The 20,946-nt window shown below is 40.5% G+C and overlaps 2 protein-coding genes and 1 pseudogene across 3 annotated transcripts in view; all 3 read right to left on the reverse strand.

Moving 5' to 3' along the window:
- mfn2 (mitofusin 2) overlaps positions 1-3,861 on the reverse strand; it is a 21,978-nt gene extending 18,117 nt beyond the window's left edge. Inside the window, exons 1-4 of the mRNA XM_086213891.1 lie at positions 3,724-3,861; positions 1,820-2,001; positions 1,475-1,610; positions 807-969 (exon numbers count right to left, since the gene is read on the reverse strand). Of these exons, the coding sequence (XP_086070017.1) occupies positions 807-969; positions 1,475-1,610; positions 1,820-1,997 (477 nt within the window). The 5' untranslated portion in view covers positions 1,998-2,001; positions 3,724-3,861. The remainder of the gene's footprint in view (positions 1-806; positions 970-1,474; positions 1,611-1,819; positions 2,002-3,723) is intronic.
- Positions 3,862-6,348: 2,487 nt separating this feature from the next.
- Positions 6,349-18,913, reverse strand: LOC147255861 (zinc finger protein PLAGL2-like). 2 transcript variants are annotated; one of them, XM_086213893.1, is made up of 3 exons: positions 18,779-18,913; positions 13,154-13,373; positions 6,349-12,987 (listed from the first exon to the last, which is right to left on the reverse strand). In XM_086213893.1, the coding sequence occupies exon 3, from the start codon at positions 12,924-12,926 to the stop codon at positions 11,628-11,630; it is 1,299 nt and encodes a 432-aa protein (XP_086070019.1). In that variant the 5' UTR covers positions 12,927-12,987; positions 13,154-13,373; positions 18,779-18,913; the 3' UTR covers positions 6,349-11,627. The 2 variants fall into 2 exon arrangements, with proteins under 2 accessions (XP_086070019.1, XP_086070018.1); XM_086213892.1 differs by having other exon boundaries at positions 6,349-13,373.
- Positions 18,914-19,860: 947 nt separating this feature from the next.
- On the reverse strand, positions 19,861-20,548 carry LOC147255862 (uncharacterized; annotated as a pseudogene).
- Positions 20,549-20,946: the final 398 nt, after the last annotated feature.

Raw genomic sequence — 20,946 nt, forward strand, 5'->3', positions numbered from 1 at the left:
TATATATATATAAAATATATATAATATATATATATTTTATATATATTTTATATATATAAAATATATATATTTTATATATATAAAATATATATATTTTATATATAATATATATATTTTATATATAATATATATTTTATATATAATATATATATTTTATATATATTTTATATATATATATATATATTATATATATAATATATATAATATATATAATATATATATATAATATATATATGTTATATATTATATATATTATATATATAATATATTTTATATATATAATATATATTTATTTTATATATATAATATATATTTTATATATATAATATATATTTATTTTATATATATTTTTTATATATAGAATATATATAATATATGTATTATATATATATAATATATATAATATATATTTTATATATAGAATATATATATAATATATATAATATATATTTTATATATAGAATATATATATAATATATATTTTATATATATATAATATATATTTTATATATAATATATATTATATATATTTTATATATAGAATATATATTTTATATATAGAATATATATATTTTATATATAGAATATATGATATATATAATATATATATTATATATAATGTTTATATTATATATATAAAATATAATATATATATTCTATATATTATATATATTATAAATATAAAATATAATATATATTCTATATATATAGAATATATATATATATAGAATATATATATATAATATAATATATATATACACACACACACACACACACACACACATATATTTATATATTCTGCTCACCTTGATGCTCTTCCTCTCATCAGAGCCTTCTGTGAGGAGGAAGGCCTCATTTCCATCAGTACCCTCAACCCTCAGGAAGCAGTTGGTGGTATGTCCAATTCCAGAGGGCAGCACCTTATCGCACAGCATGGCATTGATGACGGAACTCTTCCCATTACTCGTCCTAGAGACCAAAAAAGCCTGTGAGCACTGCCAATGCCCATACTACCTCCTTTCATCCGTCACCCTTGAATTGCATTGAAGATTTGTATTTCCAATGTGGTATTTGATTTAAGACAAATGAGTCCGATAAAAAATTTGACAGCATGATTTCAGATTCAGACAAAGATATTGATACTGCGATATTTACTTATACTTCTCATCGATGAAGCTGGATATTACAAAAATATGAAATTCCTTTTGCTGCCTTCAGTTTAATTTCTCCTCACAGTGTTCTTGCGGTTATTCAAGCTGTTATCTGAGGTTTCACTAAACAACTGTGGCGCCCTCCTGATAGCTCTTGCCCGCTCCTACGTAGGCCCTGCTCAACACTAACGCAACAGTGAGGAGTCACTCACTCAGCAAACTCCTGACATGATTCCAGGCAAAGAGAGCAACATCAAGACACAAAAGCTGACTTTAAAAAAAAAAAATTTAAATCAACCCAAGTGAACCAAATGAACTCATACCTCCCAAAGAAAACCACTTTCATATGTCTGCGGGCAAGCACTTCTCCAATTCCTGCAACCTTGGCCAGGTAACCTCGAACCTCCTGAACCTGCTCCTCTGTGGTGACTGGGTCCAGCTCTTCATTTTTGTGAGTATCTAAGACATGGAAGTCAGACAGGGGTCAATCAATCCTGTCATACCTGCAGTTTTCATGAACAGCCTTAAAATTATTTTGGAATATTTGAGAACCACATTGTTAACATTCATATTTGTTGGCCAGTCTTCATCAATTGTGCACTGATAGGTTTCCAGACATGATAACAGGGTGACATATGGATGTTTAGTGTTAATGTAGGCTGAAGTACCTTCCAGAAAGGAAGCGCTCTCCTTGATGTACGCCCCTAACTGTTCAAAGATCCCATTTATCTTCTTCTTAGCTGTTACAAAGTGCTTTAGTGGCGATGCGTTCACTTCCGCCATCAGTCTCTTATCCTTCTTTCCGTGAGCTGCGTTGGTGTTGGGTCGTGGGAAAACCAGAGACATGGCACTGGACGCAAAAGAAATGTGAAATAACATCCTTATAAGCACATCGTATAGAAGATGTTATTAATATAACTTGTAATAACAGAAATTGAGACACTGTCTGCCATTTGGACCAAGAGAAGTGCACATTTGAAGTCCTTTTACCCTTCTCAAGTCTGGCTAACTTTTTTTTAGCCCACAAATCCTGCTTCACAGTACAGGCCCCTGCTAGCAGTACTGGCTATATGTAATCCTCATCTGCACGTGGAGTAGCCAAAAAAAGGTTTCCTTTCCCATGACTTAAAATCTTGATTAGTTTTGACTTCTTACCAAGAGTCTGTTTAGCATTCTTGTGATGCCTTGACTGGCTGGAGCCAAGTCTATCATAATTCACTATACTGGTATACTATTATGGCTCAGGAGGTTATGGAAGGTTCATGTTTTGCAAAAGGTAAAGTTACAGTGCATTCTATTATTGAAAATGCAGCGCCTCAGTTTAAGGTGCTTTCAGACCTGTAGTTTTGGTTCATTTGGTCTGGACCAATGGCTTAAAATAATACCCTTTTTTCCAGCTGATTCAGTTCCCTGTCACACCATATTTGTTTATGCTGGTCCAAATCAGATTAAGAGTTGATGAAATTAACCAAAATGCATAACACAGGCCACCTGGCAGAATTCAATCACTGGTCAAACGTGTCTGGGTACATAGTTCCTGAGCTGCTATCTGATTATTTCCTTCTGGAATTTTGGTCAAAAAGAAAAGGTAATAGCAAACAACACGACTTTTGTGACTTCTTTCTACAATAGGGGGAAACTGCGAGGATAAATTTTGACCCTGGAAATTGGATATGACCTTGCTTATATCTAGCATTTCATAAAGATGATACTGTTTGTACATACAGTGCAGATGTGGCTGGAAAATGAAGTGTTGTTGATACCCTAGAGATAGCCTCCTAAACTGAAACATGTTTACCTCCCAACAAAAATTCTGAATGACCTATCGGATAAATAGAAACTGCAGGTTTTCTGATATATATTTTGGTCAACAATAGTAAATATGCTTCGGTCTTTAATTTGCACCAGGTATGTATGTATGACAAATGTGAAGTTGACACATAAGGACAAATGTTCTTTGTCTTCATTCAGAAAATGAACTCTTTTTTTCAACAGTAAAGTGTCTAGTAGAGTGCTTGTTTCCGAGGCCTAGACGCATGTTCAAATATAAACTTGTTAGATTCAGCAAATGACTAAATGTTTCATGCTATTAATGGAAGTTTCAACCCGTTAGATCGATACCGCTATACTGTGTGATCCAAGTGATCGGGAAACGTTGCTCACAGGTTTAGATTTTAATCAACCAATGTTCCACTTTTCCATTAACGTTTTCATATCAATGTACCATTATCGCTCTCTGGAACAGTATTAATTCCATGTGTTGTAAAAGTATATTACCAATAATAATGTGGTGTTATGCAAGCCTCAGGCTATCGCCCTGTTTAATATGGCCCACCAACACAAAAGATTTAACTACTATCTCTCATATGTCCACCTATTCGAACTTAGTTACTGTATTAGTTATTTGCTGCTTTGTTAGTTGACCTGACTGGCATGACATCCCGTTTAGTTAAAGGACAAACCCGTGCTAAGATACTAGCTAGCTAGCTAGCTAAGCTTTCACTAAAGGTAAAGCAACTGGCTTATCAAGAGAAATGAAACAACTGTCAACTAATGAGGTTACGTAATTTACCGTGGTTTGGGGTCGCTCTTCACAAATATTCATCTGGCATCCTGGCTCCTCAGCCTTAGAAGGATCTATAGAACCAACATCAGGTGCTGCTACCTATTGCATACAGCAGCAGCCACAATTACTTCTTCTACGTTTTTTCCTTCTTCTTCTAGGTTTATCGGATACCCAGACTAATCGGTGTATTGTCGCCACCTACTGGACTGGAGCATGAAGGAACTGAAAATGCGCTCACTTCTTGCTCGATGCATTTTACTGACGCGTCTTTGACCAGAAACTGATCCACAGAAGAACCTTTAACCTCAAGGATGTGTCTGGGATGCCAGACACAAAAAGCATGTCTCGTTGTGAATGATTACATTATAGCGACAGTTCGGCAAAGTAACAAATGTGATTTTAATGTGAAGATTTGTTAGGATAATTCTGGTTTGATCCGTATCATTTCTACCACCATCACAACAAAATAGATCTGAATGCAGATTAATTTGTTTCAAAGGATGTGAAATTGACTGATTTAGTTGAAACAATCTGAATTACATGGAACTGCATGTTTAATCATCAACCTTCCAGAGTTTCTTCTTTGTTTCAAGATTGTTTTGAAAGTTAATTTGCGAAAACAGATGAGCTCTTCTGTTTTGTTTTTTTTAAGTATGATTTTAATCTGTCTTCACTCACAAAATCTGCTTTACCTTATAGAGTGTCAAAGCAGCTACCAAAATAACCTGTGTACTCAAGAACTTTATAACAACATAAAAAAAAAAACAGAATCAACATGCTTGGAATCTGTTTTTATTAATGAAACTGTACTAACAGTGTCCACCACCAAACCCTCACATGATCTGTCTTCAGCTGACAGGACTCTACAATGAGGTCTTACTGTCAGCCTGTCCCCTTCAGGGGACATACCCCTGGTTGCATTATGTGCTGAAGTAGTTGTGACCTCTCCCTTGTACTGCTGTCAGGAGAAACCAAGCAGGAGCATGTAGATGAAGCACATGCTTCCTGTTGGAAACATCTAACTGTGAAAAAACAAAGCTGTAAACCTATTCTCTGTTGGGGTCGTCAGGGTACCAGGGCCCCTAGTATTTCTCCTGCAGGACACCAGCCAGGAATGTCTTCAAATTTGACACAAACATCTCCTGGGACCCAGGCATGAACCTCACACATTTTGATGGTCAAGTTCAAAGCTCGCTTTCTCCATACAATATGGTTATATTTTAAGAAGCACCATGTGGAAATTAGTTCAAATTTAAAGAAACATCCAAGGGGACTCTAGGATAGGCTTGATAAGATTTTGGTGGTCTAAGGTCACAGGGACAGGCACATTTCATGGAGGCGTATTCTTGTAATGTGCTAATCTCAGTCAATTAGCCCAATTAACCATTTACTCTGACAGAAACCTGTCAAATTCCTAAATGTTCCAAATCTCATTTACATTTTCAGGTTGATTTCACTTTGCATTTTCATTCTTAAAACTATTTACTCATTAGCTTTTTTCACACCTTTTCAAGTGTTCTTTAGGTCTCATTCTTGTTTCACTCGACAATTTAGATAGAGGAATTAAAAATTTCATGTCATTTAGTCTGGCAACAACCTTTTAACCAAACGTCATTGTTCCAAATTTTTCACACATTACTCAGTTTAATCAAATATTCAAGTCATCATTACAGCATGACAATAGCTTTTCTGGTCTCAGCCTTTCAGCATTCACATGGAATTTTCAACAAGAAATTCCATCTTCAGTATTTTTCCCCATATGCTCCATATTGAGGTTTTTTTCTCAATATATTTGTATACTTTTACACATTTTGTATTGAATCTGTGCAAGTCTTGCTTCCAGGTTGTGAATGGAGCTATACAATTATCAAATTATGCAAAATAAGTTCTAATGTTAATTGTTCCAACAACTTTGACAATTAGCAGTTATTAATTTTGTCATTAATTTGTGTAATTTCAAGTGTATGAAGGCCGTAAATTCCACAATTTCAATGTTTTTCCCATTTTGCTTAAGTTAATTGAGCTCATTCCTATTCAAGCAGGGTTGAATGAAGGGCAGCTGGATTTGATGGTACATACTTGAAAGACATTTCACTTTTTTACCAAGTCTTCTGAAGATCCAGCTTCGTCAAACCCCTTGGAGGCTCACATTCATGGAAGCCTCCCCTCTTATTGACACTTTGAACTTGATGCACTTTTCTATTTCCCTAGTAGACCACTGTGACTGGACTTGAAGCATTTTTTTTTTTAGATATTATTTGGAGCAGGACGGAGCCCCGAAAGACGAAAGCTTCCGTAAGTGCCTTCTACCGGACTAAGGTGCTCCCTTGTGCAGGGAGGGGCCTACAGACCTTACCCTGGACCTGGACAAGCCCTTTTATTGATATCTTTTCTGGGTGTAGGGGTGTTGTCAGGGGCGAGTTAAGAGTATCCCCACTTGGGATGTGAGATTCTTTTTTTTATCAAATGCACTTAAAGCATATGTTGATCTTCCTTTAGTAGGTGCATGAGGTGCAGGGACTTAATGGTTTGTCCGATTACTTTCAGTTCTTGGAGCATCATTGCTATTTGGTTAATTAGCCCACCAAACACATTTCCATCGCCAGCGCTAATGAAAACAAAGGAACACAGTGGAAATCTACACATTTATTTTGTATTATTTTACGTTCAGACAGTCAGAAAATGACAACTCCTTTTTTCTTCACTGTCCTCTAGTCTATGAAGTGATAATACAAACACATACAGCAAAATGTATCTAAGTAAGGGGGGGGGGGGGGGGGGGGCTGAAGCCCTGTTCTCAGAGCCAACCTACTTGCGGACAGCACAACCGTTTTCAATGACCATCCTATGAGATGAGGCCTGGTATCCCATGTACCCTGTCTTCTGATGCTTCTACCTTTAGTCTGGAATGTGCAAACTTGTGGTTAGGCTTGTACAGACAAGTCCTTCCATCTTAAAACATGTTATAAACTCTACAAACATGTAGCATGACGATCCAACGATTTAATGTAAACCTGGCCTCAAGTCCCCGTGTCATATGTACTGTGAAACCAAAGAGTTTCACTCACCATCTTCATAATGATTTGGTTCAACATAAGAGTATGTATAAGCCTAGTGTTTAAAAACTGCCGCAGCAGAAATATAAGACAGTCTTCACCTTCAGTATTGCTAGAGAAACCGCAGGGGTGGTCATACCAGGTTTCAAACAAACTGAGACCTTAAAAGCTTGAACTTTAAGATCAGTAGTGTTTTACTGGGAAGAGCTGTCATTAATAACGCATATCCCAGCTAAAATGATTATTCATTAATCCTGGTTCCTATTTTACCACATCTCTGGGTCTAAATTACAAATTGGGAAGTGTTTCCTACAATTCAACATCAGGAATAACTGCTACAACCAGCAACCGCAAAACAACTGCCAAGGGTTATTTGTGAGAATTAAGTAAATATGTGTTTAACTGACAGGCTTTGATTGTTAGAGTCTGACAGCACCCAAGAGAGAATCCCTGCAGACAGGCCTGAATAAATCATCAACATACAGAGATCAATATGAAAACACTTCCTATTTGTGGTTGTCATTGTCGTGCCCTTCTCCAATATTGGGCAGTTTCCTATAATTTCTCCCTCAATCACATATTTAAACCCAAAAAGGCTTCAAACGGCCTCCATGTCAAAAAAAATTCTAGACATTTCCTTGAAGGCACTTCTTATTTGAAATATCTCACTTGCCTGGTACATATTACATACACTGGTACTTGAAACTCACATGAGGATTTAAGTACTGCATTAAACTGTAAATCTGAATTACTCAACTGCTTCCTTATCTGATTGATGTGTAAGGAGTAGTTGATGATGAGTATCTGTAGAACCCAAGCGCTGCTGGTGCATTCCAACATGAATTCATTCATCCATAAATAGAGAAGACATTCCAGACTGAAGAGGTACAGTCATCATTAGAGCAGAACAAACACAGGTACCTGTGCTAGACACGAGGCTCTGAACTACACTCAGGGGGGGAACTAGGGAGTTACAAAGTACGTGCTTGTTCTGACAAAAATAAAACTCTAGACAGTCATTTTCTCTGCAGTTAGATAGACAGTTGCCTGTCTCTTCTCTGAGGTAGTAAATAAGTAGAAATATCATTAAAGGCAAGTATATAGAACAATGCTTGGAATACACCACTAAGGCCTGAGTGTGCACCACCCAGTCCTTCAAAGTTAAGTTTTAACAAAGCCCCATCTTCAACAGTGGTACACTGCCTACCGGTTAAAATATCTGATAACGATTCTTGCAGAATGATGACAAAGTAGAGGTAGAAAGTTTGAATTATGTCAATATCTGCCACTAGATTAAGAGTTTAGACTCATAAAACCTAACTTTATCATTAAACCTAATGGCACAAGTAAGAGCCAAAATAACTAGATGCAAATACAAATACAACAGAAACCCACAACTCTGTGTGTTTGAGGTACAGATCATATCTCTTTTTTTAAGAAATGTCATTAAGTGCTTAAACCCATCCAAGAGAATAGACACTCTCAAAGAGGCACAACAGTAGCATTTTAAGACATTGGTGCAACACTTGAAGGCTTGTGACAATGCTGGTGAGGAGTCACTCCACAAACAGAATTACTGCAGGAGATGGAAAGGGGGAGAGAGGGGGGGGGGGGAAGGGGGAGAGAGAGAGAGAGAGAGAGAGAGAGAGAGGGAGAGAGAGAGAGAGAGAGAGAGAGAGAAAGGGGGACAGAGAGAGAGAGAGAAATCTCTCTGCAGGTCTTCTTTTCAACATCAAAGGGTTCCTCCATCTCCACTCTATCCGACCAACTTCATGAGCAGCACCTTCACTACTGGACACTGAGTAGGATCTGTTATTCTTATCATTCTGCAGTGGAAACGGAACCCTGAGGCTCATCTTTGTCTGGCGTTCCCAGGCCAGTACAGCAGAGCGGGTGGGTTGGGATAGGGGGTGTTTTCTGTCAGTCTCAGTTACATTAGAAACTCTTGAGATTCAACACCAAAGCACTGAGGAGATAGCTGACAATGCTAACAGTTGCCAAGTTATAGGTAGGGAAAAAAGTACAAGTGCTCTGGATGGCCTAAGTGGAAAAGATGTTGCACCAATTCAAAATTTCTCAGCAAGTAGATCTTAATTACTCAGATTAAAAAGAACAAAACAAGCTTAAATTGCCAGGTCACCTAATGTAGCAAGGGGTTGCCACCTTCCACTTGAAACATGTGGAAAGTGGGACTGATGACCTCAGCCTCCTACACAACATATTTCATACTAGCAGGTTATTTCATACACTAAAATAGTGTAGACTTTTTTTTTTTTTTTTTTAAATCAAGACTAAAATCTTTGTAGGACTTCAATAGTAGATACGATGTATAACAAGCATGCATGCAATAGAGGCTAAACCAGCATGAACATCCCACAATGCAATGCAGTGGTCCTGACAACAATGCAGCAGGCAATGGCCAGGCAGCCCTGGCATAGCTTCAATACAAATCTAACTTGAGTTTCACTTTTCAAACTTGCAATGTTAATTTGCACCATGACGCTAAATTAGCCTCTCAAACATCCTCAAATTTCACATGAACTGGTTTGGTACGCTGTTCCAACATTAACTTCTAAATTTCTGCTACTTATCAGCTTCTGAATTTCAGGTTCAGAAACAGCATGTGACATTTTGAGTTTCCTGGTTGTGTAGTTCCTGGTACAATGGATTGCAACATGTGGGTAAAGCACTCTTACTAAAATCAAGCAAACGTAGTGTAGCTTTACAATTACCGTTTACTGCGAATGTTACTGACTGAACATACACACTGCAGTATAAACTCCATAAAAACTGTTTTGTTTTTTGCATACTATCAGGTACATAAACAGCAATATGGATCTACGAGGGCTATTGACTCACTTCTTAGACGTTTTACTCTTGCCAATTCCCACAGAAGGCTAGAGCTGTCTTTTCTGTCTGCTGTTGCCCAGTCTCGTCACTGCTGCTGCATTGCATTGCATTGCATTGCATTGCATTGCGGGCATATTATCCACTGATTGCACACTCTCAAATTTGCCTGTAGTAAGTATACGGCATAGGCTTCTGATGTACAAAAAAAATGTCAGATACATACTATTTTACAATACAAAATAGCATGTTTGTATGGAATTTCAGATGCAGCTTAAGTCTGATTTATACAGAACAGGGTTCAATTCACACCAATGTTTGATATCATATTTAAATCTGCTGATGGACTGAACACATCAGCAGGGACATGTAATTGCTAATGTATAACAGAGTACATCTTAAGCCATCTTTTATTTCTCTATCAGGCAATTTATAATATTCTTCAGTGAGAAAAATCGGATTCAGTTATGAAGATGACATTTTATAAATGACACATCACTGGGCAAAGTATTCCATAACACTGTAACATTTTCTATATTTAGGGATGTCCCGATCCAGTTATTTTGCACCAATCAGATTTGGATCCTTAATACAGAGTATCTGCCAAAACTGATCTGATATAATGATACAGAGTTGCACACTTCAAATACGCCTTCATTTTAGTTATTAAAAACAATCACACACACACACACATATATTATATATATGTGTGTGTGTGTGTGTGTGTGTGTGTGTGTGTGTGTGTGTGTGTGTGTGTGTGTGTGTGTGTGTGTGTCAGATGAATGGCCAATAGGGTTGTCCACATTAATCAGTGAACCAACCATTAACATTGGAAGGTTAATGTTATCAGTTAAGGGGTAAAAGTGTGCTTCATGGTTGAAGCATAAAAGCTGCATATCAATCAATGCATTCAACCAACGACACATCGGGTACACAGCCCAATTTCATCTAGTCAGATAAATACTGGAAAGTAGCAAAAGTAACAACTTGGATTTATACAGTTAATTTCACTGATCCAAGGCTGTTTTGTGAAAGCAGACAGTGCAGAGTAGATGCTGTAGTCAGACTAATGCCACAATGTTGCTTTTGGGAAGAATAACTGCCCTCGACAAGTAATCCCAATCAACAGATTTTTCACTGAACTAACAAACAGGATGTTGACATGATACCATTTCAGAATAAAAACCAGGAGACCAGCTGCCGGCTATGATTAATGAAGGCTCTGGTACAACAACCTGTAACTTGTTCACTGTTCTGATAACGAGAAAGTTTATCTCAACTTAAAGCGCTCTCTGTGCGTGGCCTTCGAGGAGTGCGTGTTTTCTCCTTTTATTAATCTGAGTAAACATCAGGAGGACTGTATTGCAGGTCGTTTACTACAGGAGATCTGGGCTTTTGATATTGGTGTTTATACAGTCTACTCAATGTTTGTGTCCGATGTCTGATAATGTGTGTAAATCTTCATGCTGTCTTTTTGCTTGTGCTGAGGTTTGCATTTGATGTGCTCTAGCACTGAGAAGAGTCTGTCTCGCTTTGCTCACAATTTATGATACCTACGTGAAAGCAAACTGGACAGGGTTTTCACAAAACAAAAGATACAAGAAGGTTTATCTCTTGCTCAATGTAATCCCTCCAAAAAAACCTTGATCAACCTAAATTTAAGATCGGATCGGGACATCCCCATCCATAATGACCTAAACTGGTATACTCAGCATAGTGCTGCACCTGTGATCTGTTAAGTGCATCCACTGTTGATAACAAGTAAAGAAATAGTACTCTGTTTTGGTTGTAGTGACGTCAACAACATTTCCTCAAATGTTCAAGCTTCCTTTTTAAATAATGAGGTAATACTGATGAGGTGATTTGTTGTGTTCAACAAAAAACAAAAAACTAAGATTAGCATCATTAGCACTGAAAAACTAAAGTTATATATTTGTTTTCTAATAAAAAGATGCTGTTTGACCTTATGCATGAAAAATGCATGAGCACGTGTGAAGGCAGAACTGCTTACTGCTGAAAGGCCTGGTAGTAGTGAGGTAAGGAGCTAGAAGTGCTCATAGCAGGACTGCTGTATGCCTGAGGTAGCTGACTGTGGTTGTGGGCCCCAGGGCCTTGGGGTACATGAGCCTGGGGAGGTTGGAAGAAGGTAAAAGGCCCTGGAGCCTGGGATGACAGCCCACTTGAAGAGGATGGAGAGGAGGTGGAGGTGGTGGCAGGTGGATAACTCATCACTAACCCGCCCATTCCCATATGAGGGCTATAAGGGGGCAGGCTGAAAGGCAAGAAACCCAGCAGAGGACCGAGGTCCATGTTAGTGGTGCAGGACAGCTCGGCTGAGGAAATAGCAGGGCTCCTGGACAGCAGGTGGGGGTCACTGCTGCCACCAACCCCTTCACTCAACACCTCCCTCTGAGGGGAGGCAGAAGTAGAGGTAGAGGAGTTGACTGCACTCAGGTGAGGTGGCGGAGCACCCTGCAGGTCCAGCAGGAAACTGTCCACGTCAGCACGAGGATATGAGGTAGATCCATGCTGGTACCTGGCCATGTTGCCATAGGACTGCTGCTGCGGTGCTGTCGGGGACTGTAGGTGATGGTGGTGGCTGTGAGAGGATGGAGGGGGCATATGGCGACCCACATTCATGCTTGAGGACAGGGAGCCCTGCATGAGGCCATGAGGGTGACCCATCCCGGGGACAGGATTGGCAATGGGGTAGGAATTGTACATGTCCCTGGAAGAGAAGGTCTCCATGGGCTCCTTGGAGATGGAGCTCATGTCAGAGGTCACAGGGCTGGGCTCCTCCTTCACTTGGCACTGGGTAGCAGGGGAGGGTGTTGCCACAGCAGTGCTGCCTGTAACTGGTGGTATCAATCCTGAATCCTGGGCATGGCTCTTCTTCAAGTGACGGGTCAGGTGGTCTCTACGGCCAAAGCGTTGTGCACAGCGGGGGCACAGGAAGTCTCGGCGCCCAGTGTGCACCACTGCGTGGCGCCGTACGTCCTTACGAGTGTAAAAACGTCGGTCACATCGTTCACATGAGTACTTCCTCTCTCTCACTGGAACTGCAGCATTACTATTGCCCTCTGGCGGGGGAGGTCTGTCAATATGACCACCAAGGTGTTCTAGCAGGGATGGCGCTCCTTCCGAGCAAGGCAGGCCTGCTGCAGCACTATGGGCTGCTACAAGGTGGCGTCTATAACCCAGCTGTGTGTTGTACTGTTTCCCACACTCCTGGCAATGGAAGAGCTGCCTGCTGGCTGGGTGGCTGTCCTGCAGCTGGCTCTTCAGTTGGTCCGGCTGGTGGAACATTGTCTAACAGAGGGGACAGTGCTGGCTCTGCTGCTGCTGCACAGGGACCCCGGCCAAGAGCCTGAGCAAACAGACAAGACTCATGAGGATTCTCCAGCGAGTTGACCATCAGCCTACTGATTCCTAGCTGTGAAGTTATCTTGGAGTGCTAGAATTAATGGTAAGTGCTGCTTGTTGGCTGTTTGATGGTCTCTTGTGGCAATGACTAGTGGTCTGTCCTGCCTTACTGGGGCAAGCCTGTGTCCTGCACTTGGTTTCTGTGACAGCAGCTGCCATAGCAACCCCAAAAGGGCTGCACTGATGAGGAGCTTTGGAAGCTCTGACAGGTTCCTGTGTGTTTCCTGAGAAGAGCTCTTGTGTTGGCCCAAAGTCTGTTAGTATTCAGCAGCCCTGAACGCCACAGTCACAGCAGTTGAATCACCGAGGAAGCTCAATATATTTACAGACCTGGAATACAAGAAAAAAACAGTGTCACCTTGAGCATATAATTCAAATGCTTCAGACATAAGCATACTATAGTAGCCAACTTTAAAAACAATAATCAAATCATAAATCAAATGTTGAACTCTGCATTGTGTGTGGGCATGCATAGACTAACAAGTCAGTTTCATGATTGTGGCTCTGCTCCACATGCACCAAAGCCTTCGCCTGTTAAGATCTCTGGTTCTATTAGGCATTGAAATAACATCACAAATCTATCTGTTTCAATTTAACACATTCAGTAGTTTAGTCAGGGCAATCCTCTGTGGGATTTTAGTGTAACATTGCAAGCCCAAAGGGAATGGGGCACATCAAAACATAACCTTATTATTTTAATGTTTACGAAAAAAGTGCACAGGGCTGCTGCTTAATTTCTTAGTGTATCACAAGATTCAGTGAAATGATGTTTTTTCGTTAATACTGCACATTTTAACAATGTGATAATATCAGTAAAACGGATATGAAATTTTCACATTGTTACATCTTATAATGATGAAAACCATCAGCATGCTGGTCAGACATAAAAGAAACTGTTTAAGGTAGATGTCTAGCAACAGGCTACTGTTTTAACTGTTTATCATCAGATCTGATCCCAGTGGATTATCAGATTTGCATTGTTTGGTGCTTCTGACTGTTCTGCCCCCAAATCACATGATCTTTTGCCATCAATTGGCTTGAGTGTAGATGCAGAAGAAACTGCAAACACATTTAAAACAACAGTCAGTACAGCAACTCGTGCTAAACACCAATCTGCAGCACACAAGTGTCAAACATGGATTCTGGAAAGTCTAAGCTGAAGCAAAATGTACCTGTGTCATCCTCAGGTGTTTCTGAGTATAATCAGGGCTTAACTCACCAGAAATGCAAAATTTATCCACACCCTTGATATTAGAAGAGGGGGGCAGTGTTTCCCCATAGTTTAAGGATTTGGAGGGGTGATCTTAGTCAAGCAGACAGTGCTAAATACCACATTTTTACATTCTCTTATTTTTGTGGGAGAGAACAATTAAAGCTATAGCTGGCAGAAGCATGACTGTAAAAAGAATGCAGAGGAGGCTCACACTGACTTGCTTTAATAAATGAGTGAACATCATTTTGGTAGCCTAATAACAAATGTACAAAGTGTTTTGTTCCTTTCAGAGAATGGAGGCCAGGTGGTCTCGTGTGAGTGGACCACTTTCTTAAGTGTGGCTTGGGTGCAAGCAGCTACTACATGCAACCATGCTTATGGGTGCATGTGTGTTTTTGTTTTTTTTATTTCAATCATCTGCTGGAGTAATTCCACAAAGGCAGACAGGTGGAGAGAAAAAAGGAGAAATAGGTGACATGTCACACTATGCTGGTCTGGGTCAGTAGGCAATGAACTCAACACGAGCATACACTGCCCAAGCATTGTCACATGGATCCGTGAGTGTCACAACACACATCAGCTAGCTTGCAGGGCTTGACACATTCCTTTTTCCCCAAGGAGCACATGTGCCTCCAAGTGGAAAATTACTGAATGGACATGAAATATGGATGGATTCAAAGGGTCGTTCCTATGAGGACTGACAGACTCTGACTTGACCTGCTATACGTAGCTTGATTGGGAAAAAAAACTTCTTGTGTCTTCTCTACAGAAAGCCAAGCCTTGTTTGACAAAACGCAGTGGTTCTGGTGGGGTCACAAGCATTATCTAGGAAGGCTTTGATTAGCTCTGGCTGCTGCGGTGCCTGTTGGCCAAAATGCTGCCAGTGGGGCGAACAGCTTTGCAGAGGGCAGATGTTAACAGCATCACAACCAGAACATGATGGTGACAGTGATGAATTGGACACCATTGGTCCAGCAATGTGATGGTAGTTGAAGTTGTATGAAAAAGTAGTAGTATGCATTGGTGAAGATTCTCAGTCATCCAGGTCATGGTATCTCTTAAATGCTGGGTCATAGTCAACTGGATTGTTACAGTTTACTTGAAGACGTTTTGCCTCCCTTCTAAAAGGTTTCTGCAGCTCGGAATCACTGGTGGGGAGTTGCGTGCTTTTATAGTTTATTGTAGTTTCTTCTACTTATTGCTCTGTAATTTTTCTGCTGCTGCAACAGTACCAGTTTCCCAACTGTGGGACATATAAAGGATTATCTTATCTCATCTTATAAATTTGTGTGGGGATGACCCTCAAACGGAGACATTATCACAAATGAGCTCCCTCGGACCTCCTGGCGCTAGCATCTTAGAGCGTGTTTCCACTGGCTCACATCGGCTCGGGTTGGGTCAGTGCGGCTCGGTACGGTTGTGTTTTCAATAGAACTGGGTACAACATCAGCGTGGGTGGACTCACCGGCCGAGGGTCCCCCCAGCGTTATTTGTGTGTGACACAGCAACAACAATGGATGACATGGAGGCAGCATTATGGCTGTTGCTCAGACAGTGGTTTTTGCTTAAACTTAAAGTAAGGGACGACAGACAGTCAAGGCTTCAAGCCGCAAAACAGAACACCCAAGAAAAGTATAAAAGACTTTACCAAGCAATCGACCAGTATTTCGCCGAGGCCCAGATGTTGCCAAGTAGATGACGTAAGCAGGTAAGTTACCCGATCAGCGCCCCACTATGCGTTTGTCACATTTTAGTCCCCTCTCGGCTTGCTTGGAACCCCAGCGGAGCAGGGAACAAAATGGTAATGTTAGAACCTGTGTTGGGGCCAGTGGAAACGGGGCCACAACGACCCAACCCGACCTGAGCCGAAGTGAACCATTGGAAATGCGCCCTTACATCAATACTGGTTAGATCAACCTAGTGACCACCTAATGGCACACACAAATACCGGCTGCCCCAATGACTCTCATGTGACCTCAAGGACTCTGGGACCCAGAGCTCACATACGACAAATGACTCAATGTTAGGTCACACACACAGTTATTAAAGCCTGCAACTCCCCACCAGTGACTGAGAACTGAGCAGCTTCTTGGATGAGAGGAGAAATGTCTTAGAGGAAACTGAAACGGTCCAGGCAAATTTTTTTGCCTCAAAGCCTCGTTTAAATCTGAACTGTACTTTGTTTTGCAGGTCGGGGTGGGCACTGACATTCAGTATTAAACAGTTGAATTATTTAAGACCAGAGTATTGATAAGCTAAAGTTCTGATATAATTTACTATCATACAGCTGCAGCGTCGCTCCTCTTTGCGTCAATGCACACCCATGCAGTACAAACACACAGAAGGTCAGTGCGCTTCCCTCACCTCCCTGTCTGTGTCTGATATGTTGATTTTCTTCATCAGCAGGATGTTTTATAAAGTCATACTAAAACCCAACTCGCTTTTATTTTTGTTTCCCATGTATAAATTCATCCACGATTAAGTTTTCACAGAAGAAAGCTGCATGTGGAGGTGACTTGTTGTTAATGACGGAGTTTATTAAAACGATTGAAACGAACATGATGGTGAATGACATCGACACCAACCAGGTGTACTTATATAATTAACAACTATATAAGGAGGCCTTAACATTAAACAAGAGAGTCTGTGTCTCTCTTGTCATAATCTCTCAAACCTTCTCAGAGCAGAGCGAAGATGTGAGGGAAGAGAGGAGGGTAGACTGATCACTCATCAATCATGGATGCCAGTGTCTTCTCAGACTGATTAAAAAAGTTAAAATGCCAAAACCTGAGTGTCCACACACATAAAGTCTGCATGCGAAACACTGCGGTGTAACATTATGCTGTTCACAGACAGTCTACTGTCATTAGTTTGACAGAAAGACAGAGAGCATCGTGTCTAGAAAGGAACCCCAGACCCGCAGATGATCGTGTGAGATGGTTATTTTAGTTGGTTATTAGAATACAAATCTCGTGAGATTTGCGAAAACAAAGAGTGACCTTCTAGACAGACCAAGAGAGGTACGCATCTCCAAAAATAGAAAATCATGTCGTGGTACTACTGTTAAATGTGGCAGGCCACCATAAATACAACACTATTTACTGAGCCACAGAGAGTCACTGAAACACATATCACACCTGTTGAGATGGGAAAAGTACTCAGATCCTTACTTAAGTAAAAGCCTGAATACCACAATGAAAAATATCAAATTATAATTAAAGATCTTGCATGTAATTATTTCCTTTTTCAAAAAAAATCAAAGTTTTTATTGCTTTTGTTGTATTTTAATGGCAATCTTACTGGCGTTATTTGATTACTAAATACAGACACAAACTCACAAGAGGAGAAAAAGGTGGCATAATGGTGAACCAATCCCCTTTAGTGCACCGTCTGAACTTCAGTAAAAAGTAAAGTAAAAACAGTAAAATTAAAAGTACTGTCAAATTAAAGTTACTTTACTTAGTACTTTTACATTAGTATTTCACACTTGTCCATTTAAGAAACTTGTCTTATTTTCTCTTTTGTGTCGTACCATTGCTTTTAAATAAAGCAAAAGTAACGTAACTGAAAACATTGCAGAATGCGCAATACCTCTTATCCGATTGCTCAATTGCCAGAATGATTGGCAGATTAAATGATAACTAAATCGATAGCTGCAGCCCTACTATTTTCTATATTATCTCAGCATATTTCTAATCAGCCAGCAAATTTAATTAGAGCTCACTTTTGTGATGCACATGCTCCATATTCATTGGTCGAGCCCTCCTTCATTCGGCTCCCTGAACCTTAATCTGAAAATTCCATCTTCCTTTGACATGTTGTGATTTGGATCATGTTTAACAAATCACTTTAGATAGTTACTTGGTATTCATGGTTTGCACATTACGTTACTCTATTCTGCTCCTTTCGTGGCACAGTTTCACCATGACATGAAAACAGGACCGGGTAAGCAAGAGAGACCCTCTAACCAGGAGGGAGGGAAGCCAGTAGCGCCATCTTGTGGGTCCTCAGCAGGGACCTGCTGCCATAAAGCTTGTTTTCCCACACTTTCAGAAAAAAACTCACTTCAATATACTCTGCTGAGTGCAAGAATTTTAGGAAGTCCCTAATTTCGGAGGGAAACTTCAACTCAAGTGGAGAGAGATTTGATTGAAAGCACCAAATGTTAACTGGTGGGGACTGACGAGAGGGACATTACGAGACGAGACCGGGGCTACATGTCGCTGCTAGCCTGGTTGCGGTGGCGAAATTCGGCAGCGGCGGCGGTGAAATTACATTTAGTTATTTCAAATTTTTGGCTTCGTTACAATTCCTTTAATAACAATGACGGCAATCGATGTGTATTAGTGTGACTTTGGATAAGGTTAGAAAGTTAGACAAGCGCGCATGCTTGTTAAAAAAAACAATAGATGAGCGGTGCACTAAGTTGGGTCGGAGTTTGTCTTGCGGGAGCTAACTTTATTCTTTACCAAGCCATGTTCAATTCTTACTCGGGTCTAAACTCATACATAACCATACTTACCAACTGTGCCAAAGCCCCGCTCTCCGCCCAGTCTCCATTCCATTTCCACGTGGACATTTTGGAACAAGTTTTACAGATATTTACTAGAGTCTGGGCCTGGACTGCTGGGCGCCGCGCTGGGAGCCATGCATTCTGGGAGCATGACGTCACACCCCGAGCTCAGAGGAACTTCAGCAGGAGGCGCATCTACAAACTTTGTTTCCGGAATGTTCTTCCTCAGATCATCTCCATCATCATCGTTATTATTATTATTATTGTTATTAGAAGTAGTAGTCTTGCAAGAGGGGTATTTGTAATAACGTTTTTATCCAAAAAAGAAAATACATAAATATGTTACTCCAGACATTCTAAAGAATATTACATGACAATACCATGACTTTCACAATGTTGCCACAACAAATAACAAATAAGGACCACACTGAAATCCTTAAAATGTCCATCTAGCACTTTCTCATTTTATATACAGTACATTAATATAGATATAGATAGATAGATATGCAAATCCATTGTCTTCCACTTATTCCTATTAAGGGTCACGGGGGGGGGGGGGGGGGTTGAGCCCATCCCAGCAGCGAGAGGCAGGGTTCACCTTGAACAGGTCACCAGTCCATCACAGGTCCAACATACATAGACAAACAACCATTCACACCTACGGTCAATTTAGAGTATTCAATTAACCTACTCCCCAATTGCATGTCTTTGGACAGTGGGAAGAAGCTGGAGTACCTGGAGAAAACCCACGCAGGCACGGGGAGAACATGCAACCTCCACACAGAAAGATCCTGTGCCTGAGCTGGGACTCAAACCCAGAACCTTCTTGCTGTGAGGCAACAGTGCTAACCACTGCACCACTGTGCAGCAGGATTAACTGTGATTATATTGCCATGTTGTTTTATTTTATATACATACATACATACATATATATATATATATATATATATATATATATATATATATATATATATATATATATATATATGAACAACATAGCAATATAATCACAGTTAATCCTGCATTAAGACTTTAAAGATCCCCTCTTGCTGGACATTCATGAAGGGTATTAACAGGAATCACCCCATCCGTCACCCTCTTCTGCGGTTTGTCACCACTACTGTGTTCGGTTGGTCCACCAGTAGCTGTTTGTCAGTCTGGAAGCTAAAGTCCCACAGCATCTTAGCCCTGTTCTTCTTGACCACTTTTGGTGGTGTTCCCCATTGGTATTTGGGTACTTCTAGTCCATACTGGGAACAGATGTTTAAGTACACTACCCCCACCACTTGGTTGTGCCTCTCCATGTACGCTATTGTGGCTAGCATCTTAAACCCTGCTACAATGTGTTGGACTATCTCAGGAACATCCTCACACAGCCTGCACCTTGGGTCTGATCTTGTGTGGTAGACCTTGACCTCTATGGCTCTTGTGCTAAGGGCCTGCTCTTGTGCTGCCATGATGAGTACCTCTGTGCTGTCTTTCAGTCCAGCATGTTCCAGCCATTAGTAGGCCTTCTTGATATCAGCCACTCCCTCAAACTGGCAGTTGTACATGCAGTATAGGGGCTTGTCTGACTATGTCTGCACCTCTCCCTCTTCCCTCTCATCGGGTTTCAGCTGTCGAAGGGCATTCACTGAGCAGCATCTTCTTGATGTACTCTTGGATTTTCGATGTTTCATCCTGGACAGTACCTCTGATGCTCACTAGTCCTCGTCCTCCCTCTTTCCGCTGAGTGTACAGCCTCTGGATGCTGGACTTAGGGTGAAACCCTCCGTGCATGGTGAAGAGTTTCTGGTCTTGACATCTGTGGCTTCTATCTCCTCCTTTGGCCAGCTTATGATCTTAGTGGGGTATCTGATGACCGGCAGTGTGTACATGTTGATGGCTTAGACCTTGTTCTTACCATTCAGCTAATTTCTCAGTACTTGTCTTACTCTCTGGGGGTATTTGGTAATGGTTGACTTCCTTGCTGCCTCCTCGTAGTTTCCATTAGCCTGGGGGAACCTAAGGAACTTGTGGCTGCGCTGGATGTCACATGTATTTCCCTCTGGTAGGCTGACTCTTTCAGTTCTGATCATCTTGCCCTCTCCTTGACATCATCCAATCACATTTGTCCAATCCAAATGACATCCCAATGTTGTTGTAGATCCTGTTAGTGTGGATCAGTGAGTCAGTTT

Source organism: Aulostomus chinensis, chromosome 9 (genome assembly GCF_037954235.1).
Source record: "Aulostomus chinensis isolate RoL2024-O1b breed Wild chromosome 9, RoL_Achi_v1.0, whole genome shotgun sequence".
Classification (NCBI taxonomy): Eukaryota; Metazoa; Chordata; class Actinopteri; order Syngnathiformes; family Aulostomidae; genus Aulostomus; species Aulostomus chinensis.